At 39.9% G+C, this 25,138-nt stretch overlaps 2 protein-coding genes across 6 annotated transcripts in view; one reads left to right on the top strand and one right to left on the bottom strand.

Moving 5' to 3' along the window:
• Positions 1–25,138, top strand: part of cdin1 (CDAN1 interacting nuclease 1) — a 541,570-nt gene that overhangs the window by 233,153 nt on the left and 283,279 nt on the right. The gene's annotated exons all lie outside the window — the stretch shown is intronic.
• Positions 1–25,138, bottom strand: part of dph6 (diphthamine biosynthesis 6) — a 66,823-nt gene that overhangs the window by 31,717 nt on the left and 9,968 nt on the right. For all 4 annotated transcript variants that reach the window (XR_532616.2, XM_008399794.2, XM_008399795.2 and 1 more), the window contains exons 4-12: positions 16,784–16,857; positions 15,398–15,516; positions 7,024–7,085; positions 5,870–5,964; positions 5,694–5,787; positions 3,716–3,866; positions 3,241–3,366; positions 1,773–1,902; positions 1,523–1,697 (exon numbers count right to left, since the gene is read on the bottom strand). Coding sequence is in view for 3 of the 4 variants with exons in the window: in XM_008399794.2 (XP_008398016.1) it covers positions 1,523–1,697; positions 1,773–1,902; positions 3,241–3,366; positions 3,716–3,866; positions 5,694–5,787; positions 5,870–5,964; positions 7,024–7,085; positions 15,398–15,516; positions 16,784–16,857 (1,026 nt within the window). In the remaining variant the exon portion in view is untranslated. The remainder of the gene's footprint in view (positions 1–1,522; positions 1,698–1,772; positions 1,903–3,240; positions 3,367–3,715; positions 3,867–5,693; positions 5,788–5,869; positions 5,965–7,023; positions 7,086–15,397; positions 15,517–16,783; positions 16,858–25,138) is intronic.

A 25,138-nucleotide genomic window follows, 5' to 3' on the forward strand; every position in this document is an offset into this window, starting at 1 on the left:
GGTGAGCTGCGTGCTTGCTCACAGCAAGAGGCTAATTGTATCAATATGTAAAACTCTCTGCTGCACTGAAGAGTTGTTAATACATTTTTGATCAAATTAAGCCATTGTTGCGTAAAGGGGAGTAGACACATTGAGAGACCGTGCAGGGGTTGTGTGAAGAGCCACACAGAGCTCTGAGTAAGCGCTCCTCTCTGTGGTTTGCTCAAATTATAGCGAATTTTAATTCTAATTAAACGAATGAGAGATTAAACTTTTTTTTTTTTTCTTGTGGCAAAAGTACTTGCACGCAGCTGACTTCAATTTTATGTCTCGATGAGGCTTCATTGAAGATTTCAAGCACTGCTGGCATGCTAAAAACAAACCAAACTCTTTAGGTTAGATCTCAGGAATCTAAACTCTGCTTCAGCAACAGACCGCTGAGATACGCCCGTCAGGACCCGAGCGAATGGCTAATCCACACATGTTCTCACTCACAGATGGATTTGGTTGAAGGATCAAGGACGTGTGGAGGAGATGGACACTATCCTTGTTGACAGTACCTTGACAAGTGTAATCCTATATAATACACACTGGGTAAACACAACACCAAGCCAACCATGCAACCGCGGCCCACACTTCCTCTGCTTGGCCTTTGAATTTCACATTCTTTAAAGGTTTGAAACAATATGAGAAACAAAGACATGCTGCTTTATAAACAAGTGCAAAGGGTAGGTGCACATTAGCCATTTTAGAAAGGACACATGGTAAAAGATAAAGACAAAACTACTCAAGTAAAAAATCCATCACACAATAAGTGAAATGTGGTGTGGTGTGTGGCATAGAGATAGAGCTTGGAATACTTGTGTGAATGAGACCGTCGCTGCATTTCTTTTCCTCTTCTCTCCTGGCTCATTTCCTGAGGATTCCAATAAAGGCAACTAGCATTAAAAATAAAAATAAAAGTCGGAAAATGATCCAATCTTCAGGTTCACTATCCCCAAATAAGTCAGTTTGTTTTTGGTTTCCCGAACAGTAGATGGTAACCTGAGCATTACCAGGTTGCAGTTCCCAGAACACTCTTTGGTAGGAAAGTTTTTACTGAGGGAAGAAGATATGAAGCAGGCTGTTTTCAGTATCAGTGAGGGTTTTAAATTTGAATAAAGAGGAAGAATAAAAAGGCAGGAAAAAAGTTTTCAATAGGAAACAGTTTCTATAAATGATGCGTGTCAGTCTATCATTTCCTACATCAGCGTTCCATGTTGGTGGGTGCAGATCTTTTTTTTATTTGACACTTTTTCATATGCGAGAAGGAGCCGCAGGTCCTCAATTTTAATTTTGTCTTTGTCAGAAAAAAATCTCAATCAAGCTACATCACTATGAAAATTATTTTCCATCTAAATATGGCAGGACTGTGAATTATTTTCCACTGTGCATCAAAATCAACTATAAACACTTTATCCTAAACTCTTCTTTTTTGTTATCCTCAAAAGCATCCTATCACCACTGCACCCACGTATTCTCAGTGGAGGACCCTGGACCTCACCTTGAAGGCCTGGCTGTACGGCCCGATGTTAGCAGGGGCCCAGTGGGAGAGGCTCTGGACGTGAAGGGCTTCTTTGTGGCGGAAACAGCCTTCCTCCAGGGGTTCGGTCCAGTCATGGAGGAGACAGTCCATCTGCAGCAGCTGTCCGGCAGGCAGAGGCGCCTGGACACAAACCCTACATAACAAAACAAAAGCAATATGACAAAATTGAAGAATGTAAACATATAAAGCAAGAAAGGGAAGCTTTTACCTGGCTGGAGGATTTATGTCAAAATATTTCCTGTAAACTGCATTGAGAGAAACAAAATCCTCCATGTTCCTCACATAGAGATGAACCAAGACGATGTCCTTCATTTTCCAAGCCTTGTTTTGCAACTCATCTGATAAAATGCATAAGATTTTTAGACATTATCAACAGCACAGTACAAAGTCAGAAAATCTTGCCTGGACTGAACAAACCAAGTCTATAAACATCTGGCAAAATCTCTAAAGTCTTGTACTTAGTTTTAATGCTCGGTCTCAACATAATTTCTTTGTAAAACATTCTTTGTTTTATCTCCTGCTCTTATTTTAATACATTTCTGAGTCACACATGCTCAAACTAAAGTACTGGCTTTAAGTATAAAGCAGCAGTACTGGTGGCCCCCTCCATTGAAAGCAATCCGGTGTGCATATTGGAGGCTTTGGATACAAATACAAGCTCCTTGGCTCAAAGTGAGGCCTCCCTCTCTCCCAACAATCATCTGAAAGAGCTTCAAGTTTGTTTTTCCTTTGCCAACACTAGCATCTCACACTACTTTGCCCCCATACAAAGAAGTTGTTCATTAAATATTAACTTGTTTAATATTGTCTCTGTGAAGCGGCTGCTCAGTCAAGCACCACCATAAACATTAAATATGCTTTTCATCTCTTGCTCTTCCATCTCCATCAAAAAAAAAGAAAAAAGAAAGAGAAAAAAAATAGAGATGCAGTGGGGGAAAAGTGTGCACTATAAAAACTTCTGCAGGGCAAAAATGATAAACCAAACTCTACATGGTTGCACTGTGTGCGCGTGTGTGTGTCTCAAAAACAGTTGGTTCTGTGTTGGATTAAAGTGCTTGTCCTTGTACAGCGTCCAGCCACATATCCCATTCATCTGACTGACAGAATCTGTGACACACTGAGTTTGTCTGAGGAGTTAAGAAGTGCAGCTGAGTCAAGATGAAGTTTTAAAAGTCTGCTGTTTGTCTTGTTTTGTGTCCAGTTAACACAACACAAGCAGACATTTATTTAGACCTCACCAGAACAGTAACTTTTTTTTTAAATATCAAAATCTGAATTTTTAGTACATTAAGTAAATATAGGTCTGGGATTTCAAGTGATAGACCAACACTAATCAGTCCATTATTGGCAAGCAGGAATAAAAAAAGTTGGTTGTTTTGAAAAATATGCAGTGTATTTCCATTAAGCCTGCCTGACTGAATGTTTTGTAGAATTACTTTTTGCTACAATTACAGTGGTAATGTTGGATGGAGCAGTATGCACAGCATACATTTTTGTCCATTTTTATTCGCAAAATAGTTCAAGACTCGTCAGATTGAGCATCTGTGAACCTCAATTTTCAACAAATGTCGTTAAATTGCACAGATGTGGCAAATGGCTGCGTTGCATTTTATTTAGGGGCATCAGCAAGGAGTGTGAAGGATTTTTTTTTTGGTTCTTGTCGACATTTCCTTTACCTTGAAGCATAGCTAAAGCTGCTAGTGTCTGGCCCTCAATCCCAAGATCCTGGCTCCTAAGTCCATTGATGCCTGAGATCCACTGATAGCCCCTTGAACACCTTTTGGAGCAGGATGGAGGCTTGTCTGGAGGAAGAGGCAGCAAAGAAGTTAGGATTCCCACCACTAAGTAGGTTTCGGTTCATCATAATGTTTGAAACACCTTTAAATATTTGTTCCTTCGTAAACAAGCCATAAATATTCATTTCATGTCATCAGAGAAATTAATTCAGATGCTGTCACAAATAAGCTACTCAAATGACAACTCTTGTCAAACCGCCATGCAAAAAGCTCCGGCATTATGATGCTGGTCACACACGACACCGATCCACAGCAACACACACCACACAGAGATATCATTTGACACACCCAGACATAAATACACACTCATGCATGCATGTCTGCGTGCACACGTCTCACAACAAATGAATCTCACCGTGGCCCCAGTGACAACTAAGGTCACAGTTTGATGTAAATTTGTGCTGGTTGTCTTCAGCTTGATCAGCATATTCCACCTCCTCAGTCATCTTGTCAATGGCGCTCTGGCAAGGACAACTACCATGGGGCAAAGCTCTCGCCACCGCATCCTGCAATAAAGCACCACGGGGGAATACATCAGGCCAAGTGCCCACCAAAGAGCGCGGAGCCGTTTGCGATGGCAGACAAAACGCCGTATAATTAGCCAACCTCACCACGTACGCCGCTGAGCAGGCTGTGTGTGCACGTCAGTCTTACATGACAAGGACCCAGACGCGCATAACTTCAAGGTGAATGAATATGAAACAACTTGCTAACATATTCGTGGTTCAGGCGAACAGGGTATGGTGTTTTCTGATACTGTAGATCCAATCATAGTGGCTGTCAGTCAAGACTCAACACTAGATCAGTGAGACATGTTTTGGATTGCACCATTTTTTTATTTTATTTTTTTGCAGCTGTTTGCTTATACTTTGCCTCCGCTCCCTGCGACTTCTTTAAATAACAAATCATTATCATTCTCTAAGGCATACATATTACCTGCCAAATCCTGCAAGGGTGCCACGCGTTTAAATACATATTTCATATTTCCTCGGCACAACCCTCACGCCGCCTGATACTCGTTCACCCCCCGCCCCCCTTGTCTCCTGTCAGCCGCATTAGGCCATATGATAATCAAATTAATTATACTTCAGCCCCTCTCTCCTGGCCAGCATGAAAAATAGCTTGACTAGCATTAACTGAGGGCAAATGATGGTGGTCCATCCCCACCCCCTGAGCTTGGTGCAGTTTCCTCTAGTGCTGGTGTCACCGCAGATCTGTCACCCTGACGAGAAGAGCTTCAGAAAGCTGAACCAGGGCAGGTTCTCCCCTGGTTGTCTCCCCCCCCTGCCGCCACTGCCCCTCTCGCTCTCCCTCCCCTTTCTTACTCTTGCAGGCTCTGGTTTTCCCTGCTCTTTCTCTAGCAACCTAGGGGGGCAAGAGGGGCCACAGGAGCATGGAGTGTCTATTTGCATGTTGGGGGTGGAAGCGGCTGCAAGGGGAGCAGGAAAAAAAATATAGCTTAAGGGGGTGAGGCTGGAGGGTCGCAGGGGTTGCTGGATGGGGGTATGTTTTCTGTCTATAACAGTGCCTTCCCCCATCTAAAATAAAGACATACAGTACATGTAAAAATGTCTGCATATACATTCAAGGGGACATGTGTATGTCACAGTGTGTGTCTTCAAATCGTATACTCGATTATTCTGCGTGACGACAAAATACTCCAGTAAACACAGAAAATGCAAACTGAACCTCCAGTATGATTTTAAATAAACACGGGAACTTCAAAAAAAGAAATAAAAATACATAAATGATCTGTCTTCACTAAATCTTTTCAAGAACAATTTAAGAAATGTTAGAATTTGCCATCCACTCCTGCAGGGAGAGGGAAATGTGTCGTCCTCCTCGAGCATTTGAGTCCCAATTCAGCCTTCAATTTACCAAAAGCCAATTTCTTCTCCTTCCCCACAACCCTTTGCTTGTGTCCGCTCAGCCAGCTACCTGAATGCAAAGCGCCTTAATGCGAGCAGACATGTTTATTAAGCTGGGCCTCGTTTCAGGCTGCGGCGAATATTGCAGACGTCAAACTAGGCCATGTGAGGCTGGAGGAGCAAGAGCGGGAGATGAAAGGAGAGACCAAGAGCTAGAATGTGTGGAAGTAGAGTTAGAAAGGCCTTCCGGAGGCTGATCTGGATCCTACCCTGCAGAGCTGTGTTTTTCCCCTCTCCTAGACAAAGTTACCAAGCACCAAAGGCTTGTGTTCTGGTATACTGTTTGGCCCTGAGAGCTGCTTGAACGTAATCAACCCCACAGAGTCAAACTTCTCCATGCAAAGCCATTGATACGGTATTGACTTTGTATGTGAATCAACTTTAATGAACAGAAATTAGACTCACGCTGTGTTTGTCCTCTGCATGCATTTTGGTGAAGCGCAGGTAGCCAACTGGAGCAAAAGCATCTGCGGAGTGAATCACCGTCTCGGCTTCATCTCTGCGCAAACAAACAGAAAACATCCAGACACCTGGAGGAGGAAAATAATTCTGTCGACTGAGCGTTGTGCTGGTTTACTCACATCACTATCTTCTTTTTGAAGAGTGGACAATCGAGTGTGAAGGTTTCATATTCACCTCCCTCGCCACAAATATGGACTCCGTACTTGCGGGAGAGCTGCTCAGAGCAAAGCAAAATATTTTATTTTAGTAATATGCCATAGTATGGGAAACTTTCTGCAAAATAATGCTAATCAGTTTACAGATGTTTTAGCATTTGTGCTGTCGAACATTAATATACAATAATGATTCAGTGCTGACAACTTTATACGACAATATCCAAACCAATAGGAAAACAAAGGTTTATGTAACTTACAGTTCCGGTCAGACATTTCTAAAACCTCAACATGGGCCTGAATGTCATATTAATTTATTGATATTCTGATAGCAAGGATTGGGTGAGTTTAAAATTGTTGGGGTTTTTTCTGGTCCACACAAAATTGAAATTACACAAATACAAACGTGTATCCCCATTTGAACAAATCTCCCTTAGCAAGTTGCACCTTTATCACGCTTTTGTAGCCATCGACAAGCTTCTGGTATAATTTCCATTGTAAATTGAACAACTGAATTGGTTGTATTAAATGGGTTATTTTTCTGCCTTGGACCTGATTTAAGCTTAATTCACAATTTTAGAATCAGTATAAAATCAAACTTTGTGGAAATTCCGATATAGTCAATGTGCAACCGTCTGTCAACATCAAGTGGAAGGATATTTATTAGGACGCTCAAGAACAGCAAGGTCCAAATCTGTCATAAGCTGGAAGACGCCAGTGTCACTGTCCACTTCGAAGAAAGCCTGACATCAACAGACTGAGAAGTTGCTGACTAAGAGCCATCTGTTCCTAATCAACATGTAAACGTTTGAATTTGAAGCTGTCCACAAGGCCAAACTAAATTCCTTTGGTAGATAAATGTTCAGGCAAGACAAAGCTTGAGCTGTTTGGCCACAATGGCAGGATGTTTGCTTGTTTTTAGAAATCATTGAAGATGAAAAGAGGAAAAAGTTCCAATATCTCTTTAATACTCAAAATGTGTTCAAATTCAGGCTGCTGATAATGTATGTAAACTTCTGACTGGAACAACATATGTGTATTCAATAGAAAATGATGTGCACACTAAGATATCACAAAATACTGAGGTCAGATTGTTGGAAAGGTATCTAAGAGTGTATGACCTGTTTCAAATAGGGCTGCATATCGGCCAGGGATTTTCCTAAGTGCTTCTCTGGATCCAGGCCTGGCATCCGCATGGAAAATGCAGGATAACATTAACAAAGCAACACAAACACAGACAAATACACACACACACACACACACACGCAAACACCGTGCACACAGACAAGAAGAGAGAGGGAGAGAGAAAAAAAGGTCTGATCAGAAACGGACTTAGTGATTGAAGATGACAGGCAGGGAGGTTTACGGGCAGTCTCACAAAAACACTCCTAAACCTGCACCCTGGATCTATTTGTTTGACTTTGCAAGTAGTGTACACAGATCTCTCTCTGTAAAGGCAACAATTTTCAATTGCAAGCCGCAAACTCCCCCAATGCACCCTCTCCTGCCCCCTGCACATGTAGTTCCCTTTGAGAACATAAACTCTGGAAAGAAATCTTGTTTATTTGCCTTCTTTCTCCCCTTCCCCTGAAATGGTGCATGGAAGTGACTCATAGGCATGGGAGAGAAAAGAAGAAGGGGAAAAAAGAGGTGCCGGTCAGTTTTGCATGCATACCGAGTGGTGGCATGCTCTGGCTCACTCCCCCGCACTCCCCAGACAATAAGACAAAAGCATTTAATTTACCATTTACAAAAACAAATGCGCTCTTCCTGTTTATAGCAATAAAAATCTACTGCTTCAGATTCAGATTAACAGCCTGACTGGTTTAATTTAGGAATGAAAGGTAGAATAAATCAATCAACAATTCCCTAAACCCCTGGAGGGGTTTTGCTCCTGAGACGGTGAAGTCCTGATTTTGCCTTCTCTGCTCCGGAGTTCGAGGCCTCAGCGTTGAACTTCATCTCACCCAGAAAGAAAGTGCAGCCCTCAATTTCCTACAGCACATTCTTCACTGCTCAGACACAAAACAAAGCTCACAGTACCAGGTGCTTATGACAAAGAATGGAACAATAAAAACATAACAGGACATGAACATAAAATGCTAAATTTGAGGAAATTCCAAACTAAGTATTTGCCTTTTTTCCTACTTTTACAGTTTAAAAAAATAACAGTACGATTGTAAAGTCACACAAGTGCAGCTGATGATCTTTCATTATGGCTTTTCTGATTTTTTTCTACAGAAGTATCTCAATGAATTAAAATAATATTCTAGATAATATATTTCTAGAAGCAAATTATAAAAGTGAAACTCATTTTTGAATACACTGTTTAAACAGTCTTTTTTTTTCAAGGATTTAATTCTCTAACTTCTAATGATTATTGCTGACAGAGAATGAAAACCCAAAGTTCTGCTTCTCAGAGGATTAGAGCACTGCATCAGCCCAGAAAAAAATGGCAGTTTGAATGGAAAGAAGGGAAGGAAAATGTGTTGTAGAAAACATTTCACAAGAATCGGGAATAACAGCAATGTTGAGAGGACACAAGTAGAGCGTATATTACGAACACCAGTAGGTTGATACTTCATTAAAACTGGCCCTTTATAATATATACCATGTTGGGTTTTCAATACAGTTACAGCTGCTATCTTAAGGTGCTGTTTTTTTCTTAATATGTAATTTTGAGTTCGCAGGTGTCAGGTGTCTCTCCTGATTGGTGGAGCCAAAAGATGTGCAGATTTGGGCTGGTTTCCCAGGAGGAGATGGCGGATGATGCAGAACGCCCCGTTTTAAGTCTTGGATCATCCCAACCTGCCACACCTTTACTGTAAAGCACCTCTGAGAACGCATTCAATGCTGTACATGATTGTGAGGACTCTATGTGTTATTGGTATGTTTCTTTAATATTTTAGACAAGTCGTTTCGTGTTTTGGCAGAAGTCCACGCTGAACCTGCACCTAGCACCTTTTCAGTGTTGAAATCTGAAAAGAAAAACATAATGTAAACAAGTCATTGTAAAAAGGGTACAACTGTGTTTTGTGGTTCACCTTCATCTTGGTGCCTAACCACTCTGAGTCAGGTCATTAGAGCAAAGTTTACCAAAATTAACAGGAATAAAGTCTTGAGCGTTTGCATGTGTGACTAATCGTCATAGTATACGAGTTTCACTTTTATGACATTTCAACGATATTTCAATTTACTTCAAGGCACCTGTACATTATCCACATGGTTTTCCTGTGACTGGCATAATCATTAACAAGTAACTGATGACCTATATGGGTGAATCGTACAGTGGTGACAGTGACGCCACTGTAATGAAGATAGTTGTTGAAAATGGCCACATAATTTCCACCGAAAATCGAATATAGCTCCTCCGCTAGCGCAGATCACGTGGTCATGTTCATTGGCATGGTCATGTGTTTAATTAGACAAATGAAGTTAATCCTAATGTGAGAATCTCTCGTCTCTCATGGCCTGACAACCTCAAAGGTTAATGTGTCATCTCCAGGCCCCATGAGGAGCGACGGCCGGAAGACGAGAGGAAAATGGAAAGGAGATGTGAAGGAGGGATGTCGCATCCCATCCCGCGTTCATCTTAATCCCAGCTTCGTGTCTGCTGTGGGTCTCCGTGGTCCAGCGCTTCAGGGAGGAGAGATGGAGGGCCATGGTAGTGAGGAAGGAGGGGAAAGGAGGAGAGTAGACAGGGTGTGGAAGGATAGAATGAGCAGGCCCTTATTCTCCTCCCAGGGGATCTGTAGTCTTAATTAGTGTGAGAATATCTAATCTCAACATCCTCTCATCTTAACCCCGCCACAAAGGTAATAAGGAGGGTGAAGAAAAGCATTAAAATTCAATCCAATTAAAATATCCTCTTTAATTAGTCATGCCTTTTAACAAATTTTGAAAATTGGCTCCGAGCTCCTAAGGGTGGGCGCAGCGTTTTTTAATGTGTTCATTAACTTCCCAGCTCTTAAATAATATATGACACATAATTTGATATTTACAAGGAGAGAACAGGATGACTGAAACCTACGACGACAGGAGTGAGTGATAAAACCATACCAAGATGGCATTAATGTGGAACTATTTCTCCAAAGACCACTTAGCACTTGTGTGAGTGTTTTCCTAATTGATGTTCCGGTTGGAATTAAGGTTACTGAAACCATTTGTACATGAAGGAAGCTGGAACGAGGCTGCACTTGTACAATATATGCTTTGCAAACTCCTAAAGAAGCCATCAGCGTAGGCTACTGGCGATCTAACACCACTCATTTGCATGATCTCCACATCTCTGTCTCCTCTAAACCTGTTTTACAACTTGACCTAAACCCAATTACCTAACCTCATTATGCCACATTAAACCCAAATAAGCCCACTAGAAGCTGCCATTAGTCTGCCACCAGAGACAGTAAGACCACTCTTTGGAGAGACACGAGCTTTCCTGAGAGAGACTGAAAGGAATGACTCTCTTTTAAAAGGGCCTTTTACATCTTATTATCCCATAAAAGTCCAGTTAATTTCAGTGAACTTTAAAACTTCAATGTCCAGTAATGACTAAATGCATTTTTTAGAAGCCCGGAGATGGCATTTAGGGGGCAATATTCAAGAAGAAGACAAGGTTTACAAGGAAACCAGATGAAAACTGAGGTTTCCTTAAACTGAGCTTGAATAAAAGAACATTAAAAACAAGACAGGTGAAAGAAATACAATGGGTCGTTGAGGAATTGTGAGTCAAGTACCAGAAAGGTATATAATGCCAGTACTAACCAATTATGTACCAATATTGATTTAAAGCTGTATTGTGATATTTTGTGATACTATTTTAATAAGAATAAAATGCACTATAAGAACTATTTATTACATATTTTTAGGTAATAATGATCTGATTAGAAAAGCAATCATAGCAATAAAATAATCGTAAGTAAAAAAGTTTTTGTATCACTAAAATGCATACTTTAACTGCATTTAATCATATTTTCAAATTTATTGGCATTTGTTAATACGCTCAGAGAAAATAATAAAAATAATCTAAGGAAAATTCTTAAAAATATATATTAATTGCAATTCAATTTATCATGAAAATGATAAATACAACTTCTTATGATATACATAAGATAGACATACATGTAAAAAACCATTAATGTTCATTAAAACTGATTCAAACTTGTAGTCTGGCCAAACCCCAAGAATCCATTAAATCTGGCTTCACAACCTTAATTATATCTCAAGAGATCTTTTGTCTGTGATCCAATAGGTCAGGAATGTACTGTAAGACCAAGAAAGAGAGAAGAGAAGTTAATAATGTCAAAAACTAAGATATAAAACTTTCTCTTTATGCATGAAAAGCTTTTGAATAAAAAAAAACTTGGATCCAATGGAAACAATGGAAAAGCAACTTTTGTTTACTCAACAGAAGTTCACTCAGGAGAAAAGGCTCCTCTCACTTCTATCCTTCTTAAAGTCAGACACAATTATCTCCAGGCCTCTATCCTCTATCTTCCTCTATATCTTTTGAGAAACCACGATTAGTCTTTCAACCCTTGAGAAGGTAGATTTTTGCTGCCCAGCAGCGCTGGGTTACCTATTTAATTAAAACTTCTTGTGATTTTGCTTACTGAGCCTAATGCCAAATTAAAAAGCTGCGAGATTCAAGATACTGTCTAAACTGAGCAGAGCACAGTATTGCCGACATCCGCGGGCTGTCTTAAGATCCGGTGAGCGAGCTGACAGCTCCGCTTTAATCCCTGCCTTTAGAGAGAAAAAGCAGAGAAAATTGGATTCATGATGTGTAACATTTTAGCCTTTAAATGGGTGAAATAAGCATCTCCTCCCTCGCAGGTGAGCTGCATCAGCCTTTAAACAACGTTTTAAAAGATCCTTCGCCAAAACAAAAGCTGTTCACTATCACCTAATCTTTGCAAGGCAGACAGATGATTACAGAAATGAAATAAGGAAGGAGAGGGAAGTGGTACGGTACAAAGCATGGTAGGATTAACAGGATATGTGAAATTTGTCAAGCTCTTATCTGAAATTCTGTTGGTGTGAGAAGCATAATAGGCAGCATAAACTTTGCTACAATCCCATCAGGATGTAATCTTATTTTCAGAAAGAAAAGTAAAATAAAAGAAATGACCTTCAGTGAAGTGGGCACCATTTAACCTTTTTGTACCGCTGTATCTGGTCGGTAATATGCTATACGTCATACGGAGGTAGGAAATATGGCAAAAATATATCACACATACTTACCCAATCTACATCTTTCATAGATCAGTCTTTTACAGAAGCTACACATTTATAATATATATATATATATATATATATATATATATATATATATATATATATATATATATATATATATATATATATATATATATATATATATATTTCTATTTTTTACATATTTGTTAGAAATTGTACCTTGTCCTGACAGATGACCTCTGGGGAAAAAAACAAAAACAAAACGAAATTCTGCCTTCTTCTACTGACACTTGAAGAAATGCACCACTCCTGGTCAAAAACAACAAGTCGGAACAATGGAGGAAGATCTTGGCACTGTCAATCAGGCTAGCGTACACGCTACTCACATCTTCCTTTAGCTCTGCAGCACTGCAACACCTTCCCCACAGCAGAGCCTACCATGAATGCTCAGGCTAGTCAGCATGGACCTCTATGACAGTGGATAAATGGTTTTCCTGGAACCGGAGGGTGTTTCTCCACTTGGCACCTGCCTGCACTGCCAAATTTTGGTATTTTTATATACTTGTTAAAAGATTTTACAACTATTTCTGAGCTTTGATAAAGAAACTGACAACTTTTTCTTACTGTGACAGCAATTTCAAAAGATTTTAATTAGGAATAAATAAATCAAAAGACAATAAAAAAATTAATAAGTGTAATATAGCATCAATGTCAATTTAATTATCTTCTAAAAACTTAAGCTTTATTAGATACGAGTTAAAGCTTGTATCTAATAACCAGAAAACATAAGACTCCCAGTGTCTGAAGGGAAAAGAACTCAATTATTCAACATGAAAACCTTTTACTAGTCATTATCACAACTATTAATTGTCCTGAAAGATAAATTAAATAATTTTTGTGGTAATTTAAAGGCTGCCTTCCAGTTCATGCAGACAGACCTCGATTTCGCACGTGCCAATTACTCCTGGCAGGACCAATTAACTGCTGAACCTGTGCCCTGATACATACCTGCATTAATCAATCAATTATCTAATTACATGAATATTTTATACTAGCTTTTAGAAATGCCAATTAGCATGGTCAGCTCAGGAGATATTGCATTTTAAAGAGACAGCTTCAGAACCACACAACACATTTTTCTTTAATTAGAAGCATTTCCTGGCATTCATTTGCATAAACTTGGGTGATTGAACTTACTCCCCTCTATGACAGTTGGCATCTTTAGAAAAAAAAAAAAAAAAGGTTTTAGGCAGTCATCAGCATACAAACACGCTTTCTAGAAGACCGACTTTGAGCATTCAGACAGATACGCTTCAAGGATTTCTGGTATTGGTGGAATTTTGGTCGACTAGCAAAACTAATGATGGAAAATAAATCTTGAATGACTTCTCATTTCTGAGAATCAAACAGAGGGGAAAAAACACCCATTTCAGACTTCTACAGAATATCATAAGCTGTTGCAGTTGGGATTTGAAACGTAGACTTAACCTTTGCCCCAGGAAAGTTGTTTTTTTCCCCCTCTTTTTCTAAAGGTCTGCACAAGTAAATCCCTCAAAGACTCATTTTCTTTCTCTGTCACACACAAAAACCGAAGCCCACCAGGTACGCCCTTCTGTTATCCAATCTTCCCTAAGCAGCACACCTCACTGCTCAGACCTGCTCCCTCCAAAGCTGCAATTATGGGGGGGCTGCCTAAAATGCCTTTGGCGCTTGCCCCTCTATTCAATTCTCTCCTTTCTAATTACTACTGCCTTGGGACAGGTGAGAAGTCAGGCCTGATACGATCTGCTCGCTTTACCTGTAGCCAAAACACACACGTACACGTACGCACACAAACATCTTCAGCCCGGACGCCAAAACGTACGCATAAGGCACCTGAGGTGATCTTCTATTCTAATTATAATCTTTCAAAAAAATTTGAGGAATTTGCTTTCAGATCAAGTTGTGTTTGGATTACAAAGCTTGGCAGGGTAGGAGAGTTACAAGGCGACACGTCTTCAGTGAGTTGTTCTCTTAAAAACATTTCTTTCATTTAATTTCATGATTAGCCCATAAATGGAAGACGAAGAACTACTTTTGTATTTGAACAAAAGCACATTTGACTTTTCTACTGAAGCCCTCATCAGTCTGTACTATATGATTCTAAAGAAGATAAACTAAATGTATCATGTCTTTAATTGATTTTAAAGCAAAATCTCTTGGTTAATTTAGCGAGAAAATAAAATCTTGAAAACATCTCTCCTTTGATGGCCATCATATTTATTGTCAAACCCCTTTTATTTATTATTAACATAAAAAATGAGTGTCGGCTGCAGCAACTTAAGTACCAACAATAAATGGTTTTGCGAGTGCATGCCATGAGGGGTTATCTAAGCAGTGTTGAAAGGTAGGCAGAATATCCTAAACATACTCAGCTCCACAGGTCATCACTCAGCTCCAGACTCCGATCCGACTGATTGCTTCCAAAGGTGACAACAAGCACTTAACAGGACGTAAACAGTGTGTATATAATGACCTCCCCCTGCAAGTAATTTAAGAGTAAAAAGAACCATTTGTAGCCACAATAATCATTTATCATTGGAACAGCCCAAAAGAATCCAGCTGCACTGTCAAGCAGATACAGGTACGGATCCTGACATCATGTACTCGAGAGAAGAAAAAAGGAAAATTTTGTTCTATCCCTACTGTTTTACAGTAACCTGATCTTTCTGTCCTCAGGCTCCAAAACAGACGAGAGGAGAGCATGTGACTCCATAGTAACCCTCTTTCCTCAGAGCCGAAGCAGTTGAAGACTGCAAATGAGAGAACCGAGATTTTAATCTTCACTTCACGGACCGCATAAATGGAGCTACGCATAGGTGAGCCTCTCTTGCACGGTGCAGACATGCACCGGTTATTGACAGCTTGCATTAATGTGAGGGGCAATCACCTGTGAGTATTTCTCAACTGCCAACCATTTCTCCACCCACCCCTCCTAACACAACGCCGCAAAAATACCTCCCTCCTCCTCCTTTGTGCTTCTTATCTTTTCATATTGTTCTCTGGTTCAATTCATTGCCGCTGGCGCAAGTCTTAACACCGCCGCTAAGTCGCAGATTAATGGGTTGGGTAGTACTTCACTCGTCTCCTTGTCTTCCTTTAGATACACCGCTTCTTTCCACCGACTTTCATTATAAAAAGTTTGCGTTTCTGACCAGCTTGGCACCTCAAGAAGAAGGAAATGAAAGGAGGGAAACAGGCAACTAGAAGGTAGGTTAACTGGCTGGGGCACAAACAAAAGACAAGCAAAGAACTCACCAAAAGCAGCAACTTTGATGAGGATGGCATGTAGGTTGGATGATATCATCTCAGAGAGCAGCGACTCTTGGTCTCGGCGCCACAGGTAGGCCAGGGGCTGCAGACCAAGCCGCAGACATCTATGAAACAAGTGAAAGAGATGCAAAGTAGTTATTATTGAATATCTGCCCACTTCCGAACATTTTCACAGCCCCATATTGGCACAGCACCTTATCTATTTACATGAAAGCTGTCACCCAGATAGGCCCACAGTTCACGGCTTATTAATGGGAAACAAAAACCCCATTTAATGATTTTTATTACATCATGCAGTCAGAAGTAACATGAGTCAAACTGTATATTCACAAATGTCCACTCCTCAAAGAACTGACAGGGAGCATTGCATCTATTACACATGCACAAATATTTGTTGGTATCTCTGTTATAAAATGTGCTAAAATTCAGCTCATATTGTGGCAGCAGTAGGATAATCTCACAGTGAAAAAATAAAATGAAAAAAATACAACTTTTAATTTGATATACTAAGTGAGAAATCTTAATCTTGTTTGCTAAACTCTACACCAAAATTGAGCTGTTTTGCAACAAGCAAGATCCAGTTTGATTTGATCAAAATGGGAATTTTTTCATGCAAACTATCAAGTATGGTGAAATACTAAGATGCGATGGTCCCACATCTTTGCCAAAGAACCCCAGGGACCTTGTTATAAGCATGGCATCTTGAACCAGATCATTTTAAATAAGATTGTAATCTGATGGACACAAGAGATTGTACAAAGAGGAATGGTCAATGAATGTTTGCTCCAACGTTTTATGTTATGAAAGAAAACAAGTCCTTTCTAAAGAACAATGTGCAAAGTAGTAACTATGCCATGTAATTTCACATTTATAAAAGATGTATCTTAATGTTAGATTTCTTATTCTACTAAATAATGGGTCTCAAAGGGCTGGATTTTTAGTTTACATTTTTGCTATTGAAATAATCTTTTATCAGTGGTGCCAATAAATGTGGTTGTCTCTATTTCATATACATGTGAGTAAATTTAGTATGTGTTGTTAAAACAACAGCTTTAGTGCTGTGCTGTCTTATTAAAATTATTTTATGTTTAAAGATTTGTTCAGAAAAATCTTAAAAATGATGAGAATTTCAGCTTACTTACCTGGAGTGAAACAAGCCTAAATACAAATGGCATAAGCAAAACAAAATGTGTGTACATGTGAGGGTTCTGTGTACGAGTAAACAGAACCCTGTCTTAGTTTAGTTTAGTCACACAAGTGAGAGAAAAACTGAATGTTCCATTCTCCTTTGGTGAACCACAGATTGTGCCTTACTTGAGTTCAGAGGAACAAGTAAGCTTTGCTGTTCTAAACCTCCAGTGTTTGACTTACACATTTTCCACACGGACCCTCTGGTAATCGGACAGAATAGCTCCTACAGACACTGCCTCAATGGCCTCCTTTTCCTGTGAGGACAAGAAACAATAATAGCTCATTGTTTTCTTTTATTATAAAGGAAAGACAAAAACTTGCTTGGTAACAGAACAGGGGTGTCACATTCTTCTAGAGTAAACTATTCTTTTCAAATTTGTAATGGAATCCAAATGACAAATGGCACCCAAATGTCCTTTGCTGTTCAGACTTTGGGCTTATTAAGATATCCTTGGTACTGCCAATGAAGGGAGCTTCACATGAAGCATTTTGTAAATTGCATGCGCTTTAAACAACCATCCCAATAAAATGTCTTAAACATTCCTCTTGCTTTAACTGCGGAAGCGTGGCTAGCAGGGATTGAATGGCTTTGTTCACTTGCTGTTGCCAAACTACAACCATACATACTACAATTCAAAAACAATGCAGAAACTCAATGTCGTCGTTCACAGGTCTGGTTTCTATTTGCTGAATGGCTCAGATTAAATGCATCCTGAGAAATTGAGCTCAAAGGGACAAATCCCAGACAGAGCAATGAAGGGAGATGAGAACTTAGTGGAATTTCAAAGGAAGGCAATGGTCGTCCTGGGAGGTTGTGTCTTAAAAACTTAAGTGTGTTTGTTCATGCATGTGCACTGGTACTACCAATGATAGTTTCTGTGTCTTACAGGCTCACCAATATTACAGAAATGCTACAACCAAGGCAATTATGAGAAAGAGTGATAAGTTGACAGTTGACGAGCAGAAATTCATTGACACAACCCAAAACGAGGGTAAGCCATTACAATTCATTCATGTAAAGCTTTGTATGCATAATGCTGTATCCCAGTATATTAATGGAGAGTTAAGGTGTAGCAGAAAATTGTCCACAAGCAGCAACCATAATCACAGCTTTGAGAAGATTGAGAAGCAAATCCAATTCAAAAGTTTGGGGACATAGACAAATAGTGGAGTGAAACTGGGGTCAGAGATTCAAGACTCACTCCACACAAACTTATCTGGGAGATTGGCTAAAATTGTGTCATTCCTTGTGTTAAACCAGAAAGAAGTTCAGGAGAATTTCTGAAGTAATAAAATTTTTGTTAACGTTCTAATTTACTGAGAAACAACTGTACATCTGGTCCAGATTTTCTACCCTCTGCACATCCAGCCAAAAGATGGAGCTACACTGACGAATTGAAGCACCAGCGCAACTTTCCATCTGTGAGTGGCATGTATCTTTAATATTGCTAAAGGCGTATCTAATTGCTCTTCATATCATATTCATACTTCAAAAACTGTGGGACAACAATGCACTTGAGAGATGCTGGCGCAGCCTTGAGATGCATTCAATCTTCTTACAGGAAAACAGGCTTGATCTAGAGTGACACACTCAAACACGCACATATACACACACGATCACGAGCAAGAGCCACATGCTGATGGTTATACATCCTCATAAATGCCTCCATGCCACCCTCCTCCCTCCTCTACCCACACACACCTGCAGATTCATTAGAACATTACATGGGCTGTAATTAGAATGAGAGGCAAGGGTAGGAGCAGAGGAGGGATGCCCAAGTCTCCAGTAAATTACCTTGTAGCCATTATCAATTTCCCTGGCTACTGGTCCTTAAGATAACCCCCCCCCCCCCCCCCAACCCCCACCCTCATCCTCCACTGCCCCTCCCTCTCCCTGTGGTCCCTTCCTGCAATTTTTCTCTGCCTGATAAACATGCTGATTAAAGCGAACACGGTGTAAACCTTTGATACTTTCCTAAATGAAATCCATGCCCTGCCTGGGGCTTGATGCTGAGCTCAGACACACAAGCAAACACGCACACACAGCTCCACATAGGCGCGCCGGCGAATCAGATAAAGGATGCGCTCCATGCATGTGCACTGTGCTAACTGTGAAGCAGAGGAAGTGAGGTATTAAACTGTAGACATGCAGTTCAACACAGAAATATCTTAAGAAGGGATTTTCCTCAGGTTCTAAAATCTCTCCAGAGAGTCCAGAACCAGAACATACATTAGAGTCAATCCCATTGCCTGGTGACAGTAATTAAGTCAGACTGATAACATTTCAGGCCAGCATAGAGGGAAAGGTGGCTGCAGGCGGTGTCATGTAATTCTAGGTAAGCCTCGAGGAAAACACCACTCTAATACAATGATAACCTTTTGCCTAAATGCAACTGTCACTCTCTAAAGAGGCAAATTAGGAGCCACAGAGTGGAATTAGGGAGGACAGACAGAAAGCTGAGAAGATTCACAAAGGAGAGAGTTTGTAAAGGAGCGTGCAACATCAACACCAATTTAGTCCCTCGGCTTTAAACTTGGCAGGACCTGACAAGAGCATCAGCACGCCAGAGCAACAACAAATAACAGCTTCTTTGTGTATTTTAGTCTGTCTGTCTCCCTCTATCTAGCCTCTCTCAGGAGGCAGGCGGTTGTGGGTACTTGGACCTCAAAGGTTCAACTCTGCCTCGTCTAATTAAATGGCACCTCTTTTTTTTTTTTTCCCTGGCTCTCATTACATCCCATCGCACAGCCTTACAGCCTACTCGCCACTAATTATAACATGAGATGAATTTCTCACACATCCCTTTCTGTTTGCAGTGGAGACTTTTGCTACTGGAGCATTTGGCAGTGGCTTTGGGAAATGATTATTTTTGGATGAGGCTGTGTTTTTGTCGCCATTACAGAATTGCCAGGAGACGGGCTGGAATGAGGAGGGATAGCGCTGCTCTGGAGATTATTTTTCAAAATCTAGTCCAAGACTCAGGGTGAATTATTTTTGAATAAGCCATAAATTAGAAATGATTGATGTCTTGGGTATTCACACTACTATGATAACAAATTTGTAGTTTTTAGAAAAGCTGAGATGTATAGTTAAAAGTAAAGATATTCTAAAAACAAGGTAGCTCAGTAAAACACTGAATGAAATATAATCTATTCCAGAGCTTCTCTGACAAAACAATATTTTGACCGTTATATTAATAATCAACACTAAGGTTCTCAGGAGGGTCAGAACCCAATTTGCAAAAGATCTTTTCTTTTGCCACATTCAAACCACAAACTTCCTTGTAGTTACTGTGAGTTCATGTGATAAAGCACCACGAGCTAGTGCATAATTGTGAAGAGCAAAATAGTTCAAGTATGGTCAAACTGGAAATGCTCTGTAAACAACACTTTCAATTGGATTTAGTTATGAACTTTGATTGGGCCATGCTAACACATTGATAAAATGTTGTTGGTCTATTGCATAAAAAAAATATATACAAAAATATTTGTGGTTGAAGTGTGATAAAATATGGTGGGGTATGAAAACTTTTGAAAGTCCCTGTACTTTGTTCTTAATTTGTTATTTTTGACATGAAATGACCCTAACCTTGTTCAGACATTGGGGTTTTTATCCAGCTCCTGCCCAGGCGTATTCTGGCATGGTGTTGTGCAACAGTCCAAACCCCTAGAAGCTCCATCAAAGGCAGGCTAAACAAAGGCATGACCTGACTTCCCATGTCTTCTCCAGCAGGCAGAGAAGCTATTAATGAGGATCTATGGCCCACAGCAATGGAGGCCCTTAGTCCCTCTAGCTATGTCCATCAGGATACTTAGCCCCATGCAGTCATTAACTTCTGTTACTAATTGTCAAATTCATTAAACTAATCCTTCCCCCACATCCGGATGTCTCCTGTGGAAATAGATGGAGAGGCCTGAGTTATTAAGATGTCAGCTGTGGAAAAGATTAAGGCCAGCAGACACGCTCCACAAAGAAACGATACAGCCATTAAACTCTATATCAGGTAGCGTGTGATGTATTTTGTAATTAAATGTACATTTATCTTTGGAAGGGAGTAAAAGACTGGTTCAAATGTATTCACAGTCACAGACATGCCTTCAGTCACAAAATCTTTCTGTAATAAAGATACATACAAAAATTTTACTGAAGGAAGCTGCAATTCTCTCCTCACTTGGGTAGATATTCAGTCAGGGAAATGTTTAACAGTCAAAGCCATTAACAGCAACCAAGGCAATTAGAAAGCCATAAAATATTAAAAATTCAATATTCATATTCATATGGAATACATCAGAACCCTCATTAATGCTCTCTCAATGGCTGTCACAATGAGCTTCTAATTATACACCCTAACAATACAAAGCTCCAATTTGCAGAATGGTGGGTTTCCAAAATGCCAGATTCAGTCTGAGCCCAGAGCTGCCAGATTGTACCTATTACAAATGCAAAGTAACAAATTATCACCCAGGGTTCCTATGCATTTTTCATGTCAAAAATTTAGTCTAGAAAATGACATTTTGAAATAAAACACGTATAAGAATAGCTTATTTCTCAATAACAGAAAAGATGACTTTGAATTCATGGCAGAAAGTTCTACAGGTATCAGGCTTTAAACATGGAACCTGCAGAAGCACGGACAGATCTGTAAACAATGGCATAGGGCTTAAAATCAGGAAATATAAACCTTTTTTAATGCTTTTTCCTCATACTGGAAAATACCTAAATATAATTCCAACCTTTCCAGAATGTCCTGATTATGAATCCTCTTTGTAAATTGCAAATTGGTGAACAAATACGGCATAATGCTTCACATGAATGTTGTGTGTTGTATGAAGTGTTCTATCTGTAATATCAGTTTGGTGGAAAACTGAAGAAGGTGGAGGAATTCAATTAAAGTGCATTGAATGACAGTTTGCACAAGGGCACAGAAGTCCTGTCTACTGCTCTCCAAAGCTGCAATCACAATGTCATATTATCAGCACGTCTGACCCCAGAGCTTTAAATCCTACACCCCCTTGTCTTCAACATTCTACTCCATCTGGCCTCCTCTCTGCCCCACCTTCCCTGCATCCATCATGTAAGTGACTGGATGTGACACAGTTTTAATGTTGCCTGCATTAGATGCACTCTGGACCCGTTTTAATCTAATGGGATTGTCCTTCTGTGCTTGCCCCCACTGTGGGAATATTGGGATGGGGGTTGCTGTTGCATCTAAAGTGGATGCAGTGCAGAGTTGGGGCCTGTTGGGGTCAAGCGATCTCATTTAATGGAATACTGACAAAGTCCTGGGGCGTGATAAGGTGCCCTGACAGCTTAGACATACTAAAATGACAGGAAGCTGAGTCTGAGCAAAGAAGAAGACAGATGTTTGATTCTCTTTACCTTTCTGTACGATCCAAAGTGACAACCTGAGTTCAGAAAGAGGCAGGTTACAGCATATGTAAAACCATATACAAGAAATATTTGGGAGTGTTTATAATTATGTTGCAGCGGTTAACATTTAAAGTTTAACCATTTCTATTCGGATACAAGAGTATCTACTGAGGGTTTCAGATACAACAAAACAGTAAAAAAGGACATGGAGGCTTAGCAGGTGGCTATTTAAAACACATATTAGGCAAAATCTTGTTCAAATAGCTTTTCAAAAACACATTCCCTACGGTACACTGGTGTTGCTGTGTGTTTGAAGTAGCTGCTGAATGATGGGCTCTTCCTTTGCGCTTGCAGACAGACTGGCTAGATGACTCAACATGTGTCAGGTCTCAACCATGCACACTGCTGAAGCAAGAAAAACAAAGTTCCCACTAAGCCAGCTGCACATAAACTTCCAAAGATGATGTAGCATGAGGACATGGAGGAAAGAAGCAGACCACAGAAGAGCATAATCCTCCGCTTAGGCTGCGATGCAGGTGTGACCAGCCAACAGAGGATATGACATGACACGTTGTCTCTTCAGGCCGATGAATGAGCTCTGCTCATCAACCAGAAATGTGAGGAGTGACAGGCAAGTGTGCGCTGACAAAGAAGGAAAAATATTGAATTTATTCATGGAGGTGCAACGGTGGCATTCTGTTCTATTGAGTTTGTATTTGGGCATGTTAAGACAAGGAGTAATTTACTGAGACTTTATCCAACATCACAAAGCAAAGCAGAAAGGAAGTTTTAGCCTCCACTTGGAGATACCAGCCTTATTTTGATACCTCCAAACTGTGTTCAACTTCGTTATCATATGTAATTTATATGAATGTAAACAGTTTACTACCGCATTCATTTCAAATGACAGAATACAAATTTCAATTTCAAATACATTGTCCTGCTAAGTTTTTTTTTTTTAGAGACAGAATTGTTTTTGACAAACACAATTCTGTTTTTGACGAATACATTTTCCATGCATCACAGGAAAATGTAGAAATTCATCAGGGATTGGAAATGTAGTGAGATTAACATTTGCTGGGTTTCCTCTTAAGATATATACGTCTACATAAACACACACCCAGACAGTTGTCAGGCAGGGAGGAACGAGTATTTGGCCAAAGCAAGCACTGCGTCTTTGTTTCAGCAGGCCAAGGACAAGGAGGCTTTCCTTATCAACACACAGTGAAAACTAAATGAAGAAGCAGAAGACAGTTATGGATGGATGAATCTATGCAGCTTTAGCAAACAAACTTACATCTTATCAGGTTTCAATCAAACTGTCACTAAAGGTTTGCTTTTAATCAACTCATAATTTTTGGTAAAGTCGTGTAAACATTGCAGCAAGAGCTTTCTCTGGGAGATAAAAACAAAGTTATGATCCCAGAGCTGTTGTATATCAACATTCCCGTTTGGCTGGAGGGAGGAAAAAAAGCATTTGATACAGGAAGTTGCTTTCAGAAAGTGAGAGGGACAGAATCAAAGAGCACAATCCAGCGCCACAGAGAGGCAAACTATGTCAGTTGTTTTTTTTATGGCCCAAAGCAAACGCCTGGTCCGCAGGGTGTACACACGGTCATGTGCTCATGTCCATTTATACACACAAGCTCCAAATTGTAAAATCTTTCTTTTTTTTCCAGCTTTTAGTGTTGTAACTCTCCTGTCCTGCATCCTTCAAAGATCTCAAAAAACCCTCCTCTGATCTCCAGAAAGAGAGGGAGAGAAGAAATTACAGCACTGATACTGGTTTAACTTACTCTTAAAGCTCCAGACTGTATTTTTTTTTCCATAGATGGTCTTTAACTGCATAAGATGATGAAGCCTCCAACAAATCCTTTGTGAGGGGAGAGTGGTTCACAGTACAAAAGCCCTCTAAAATGTGAGAAGATTATTGGCAGGGAGGTGAAAGACTTCACTTATTGCATGGTGTGAGGAAGATAGCATTAAGATAGCTGTGCTTACCTCATAAGTTTAAAATATTTAAGAGATGAAATTCCTATAGAGGGAGAAAAAGGAAATTTGAGAATATCATTTTGATCACAGTAATTTTCTTCCAGGATCAATTCAATCCCAAAAATTTCAGTGCAAACAAGCTCCATGATGGCTTTAACATCAAAATAGCACCAGAAAACAAAGATAAAAAAATAAATAAAAAAAACACTGTTCCTCAATGGGACAATGTTCAAACCTAGCAGTTTGTGGTGGCTCATGCCCTTGGCAAGGCAAGATAAGACTATCAGCTTCCATCATCGCTAAACAAGATTGAGCAAAGTACATTAAGCAGAAAAACACAAACAAATTACAAAGGCTCTGGGAGGCTCGGCTCTTTATCTAATGTTTGCGGCTAACCGGTAGCGTCAGTTGGTGGGAAATGGGCCTGCATCTAATAGATCCTGTCCCACCATTTCCACACAGCCAAGCGAACAATACACAGCGCCATTATCTCACCGCTAATGCTATCCTTGCTCAAGTGCAAAACAAGCCTGTCGACCAACACAAATACAAGAATCTTAGAGCTGAGGAAAAGATAACAAGGACTATCACAGAGAGGCGGCACCGGAGATCCAGCTGCTTGAAGGAACCTTCATGAGAGGAAACTGTAATACATTCTTAAACTTACCCGAATGCCAAAAAAAAAAGTTGATTTATTTCTGAAATTCAGTATAAGGAGTGCTATTTTTATATGGTTCAATTAGACAACTTGAAACTGATCAAATAAAAGATGATATTAGTAAGAAATGTAATGGCAGGAATAACTGTGGTAGAAAATCAACATTTATGGCTACAGCTTTGAGAAGATTACGAAGGCAAAACCCTTACAGAAACTGCCAAAAGTACCAACTCCTGCTTGAATGACCATGGTCATTTTACTAGATGGGCCAGCAAACTGGGCTGACATTAAGTCCACCGAACATCTATGGAGTATTGTCTAGAAGAAGACAACAAAAATGCAACAAAGTAAATGAGCAGAAGTCTATAATAAAAGAAACCACAGGCAGATTATCTCCATGCCACAACGCACTGATTCAGTAATTTATACAAAAAGAGACCCAACCAAGTATTGAGTGAATATATTTTACAACACATAGACATTATTTTCAGTATCAGACATTTCTACATTTAAA

This window comes from Poecilia reticulata, chromosome 22 (assembly GCF_904066995.2).
Source record: "Poecilia reticulata chromosome 22, P_reticulata-male-v2, whole genome shotgun sequence".
NCBI lineage: Eukaryota > Metazoa > Chordata > Actinopteri > Cyprinodontiformes > Poeciliidae > Poecilia > Poecilia reticulata.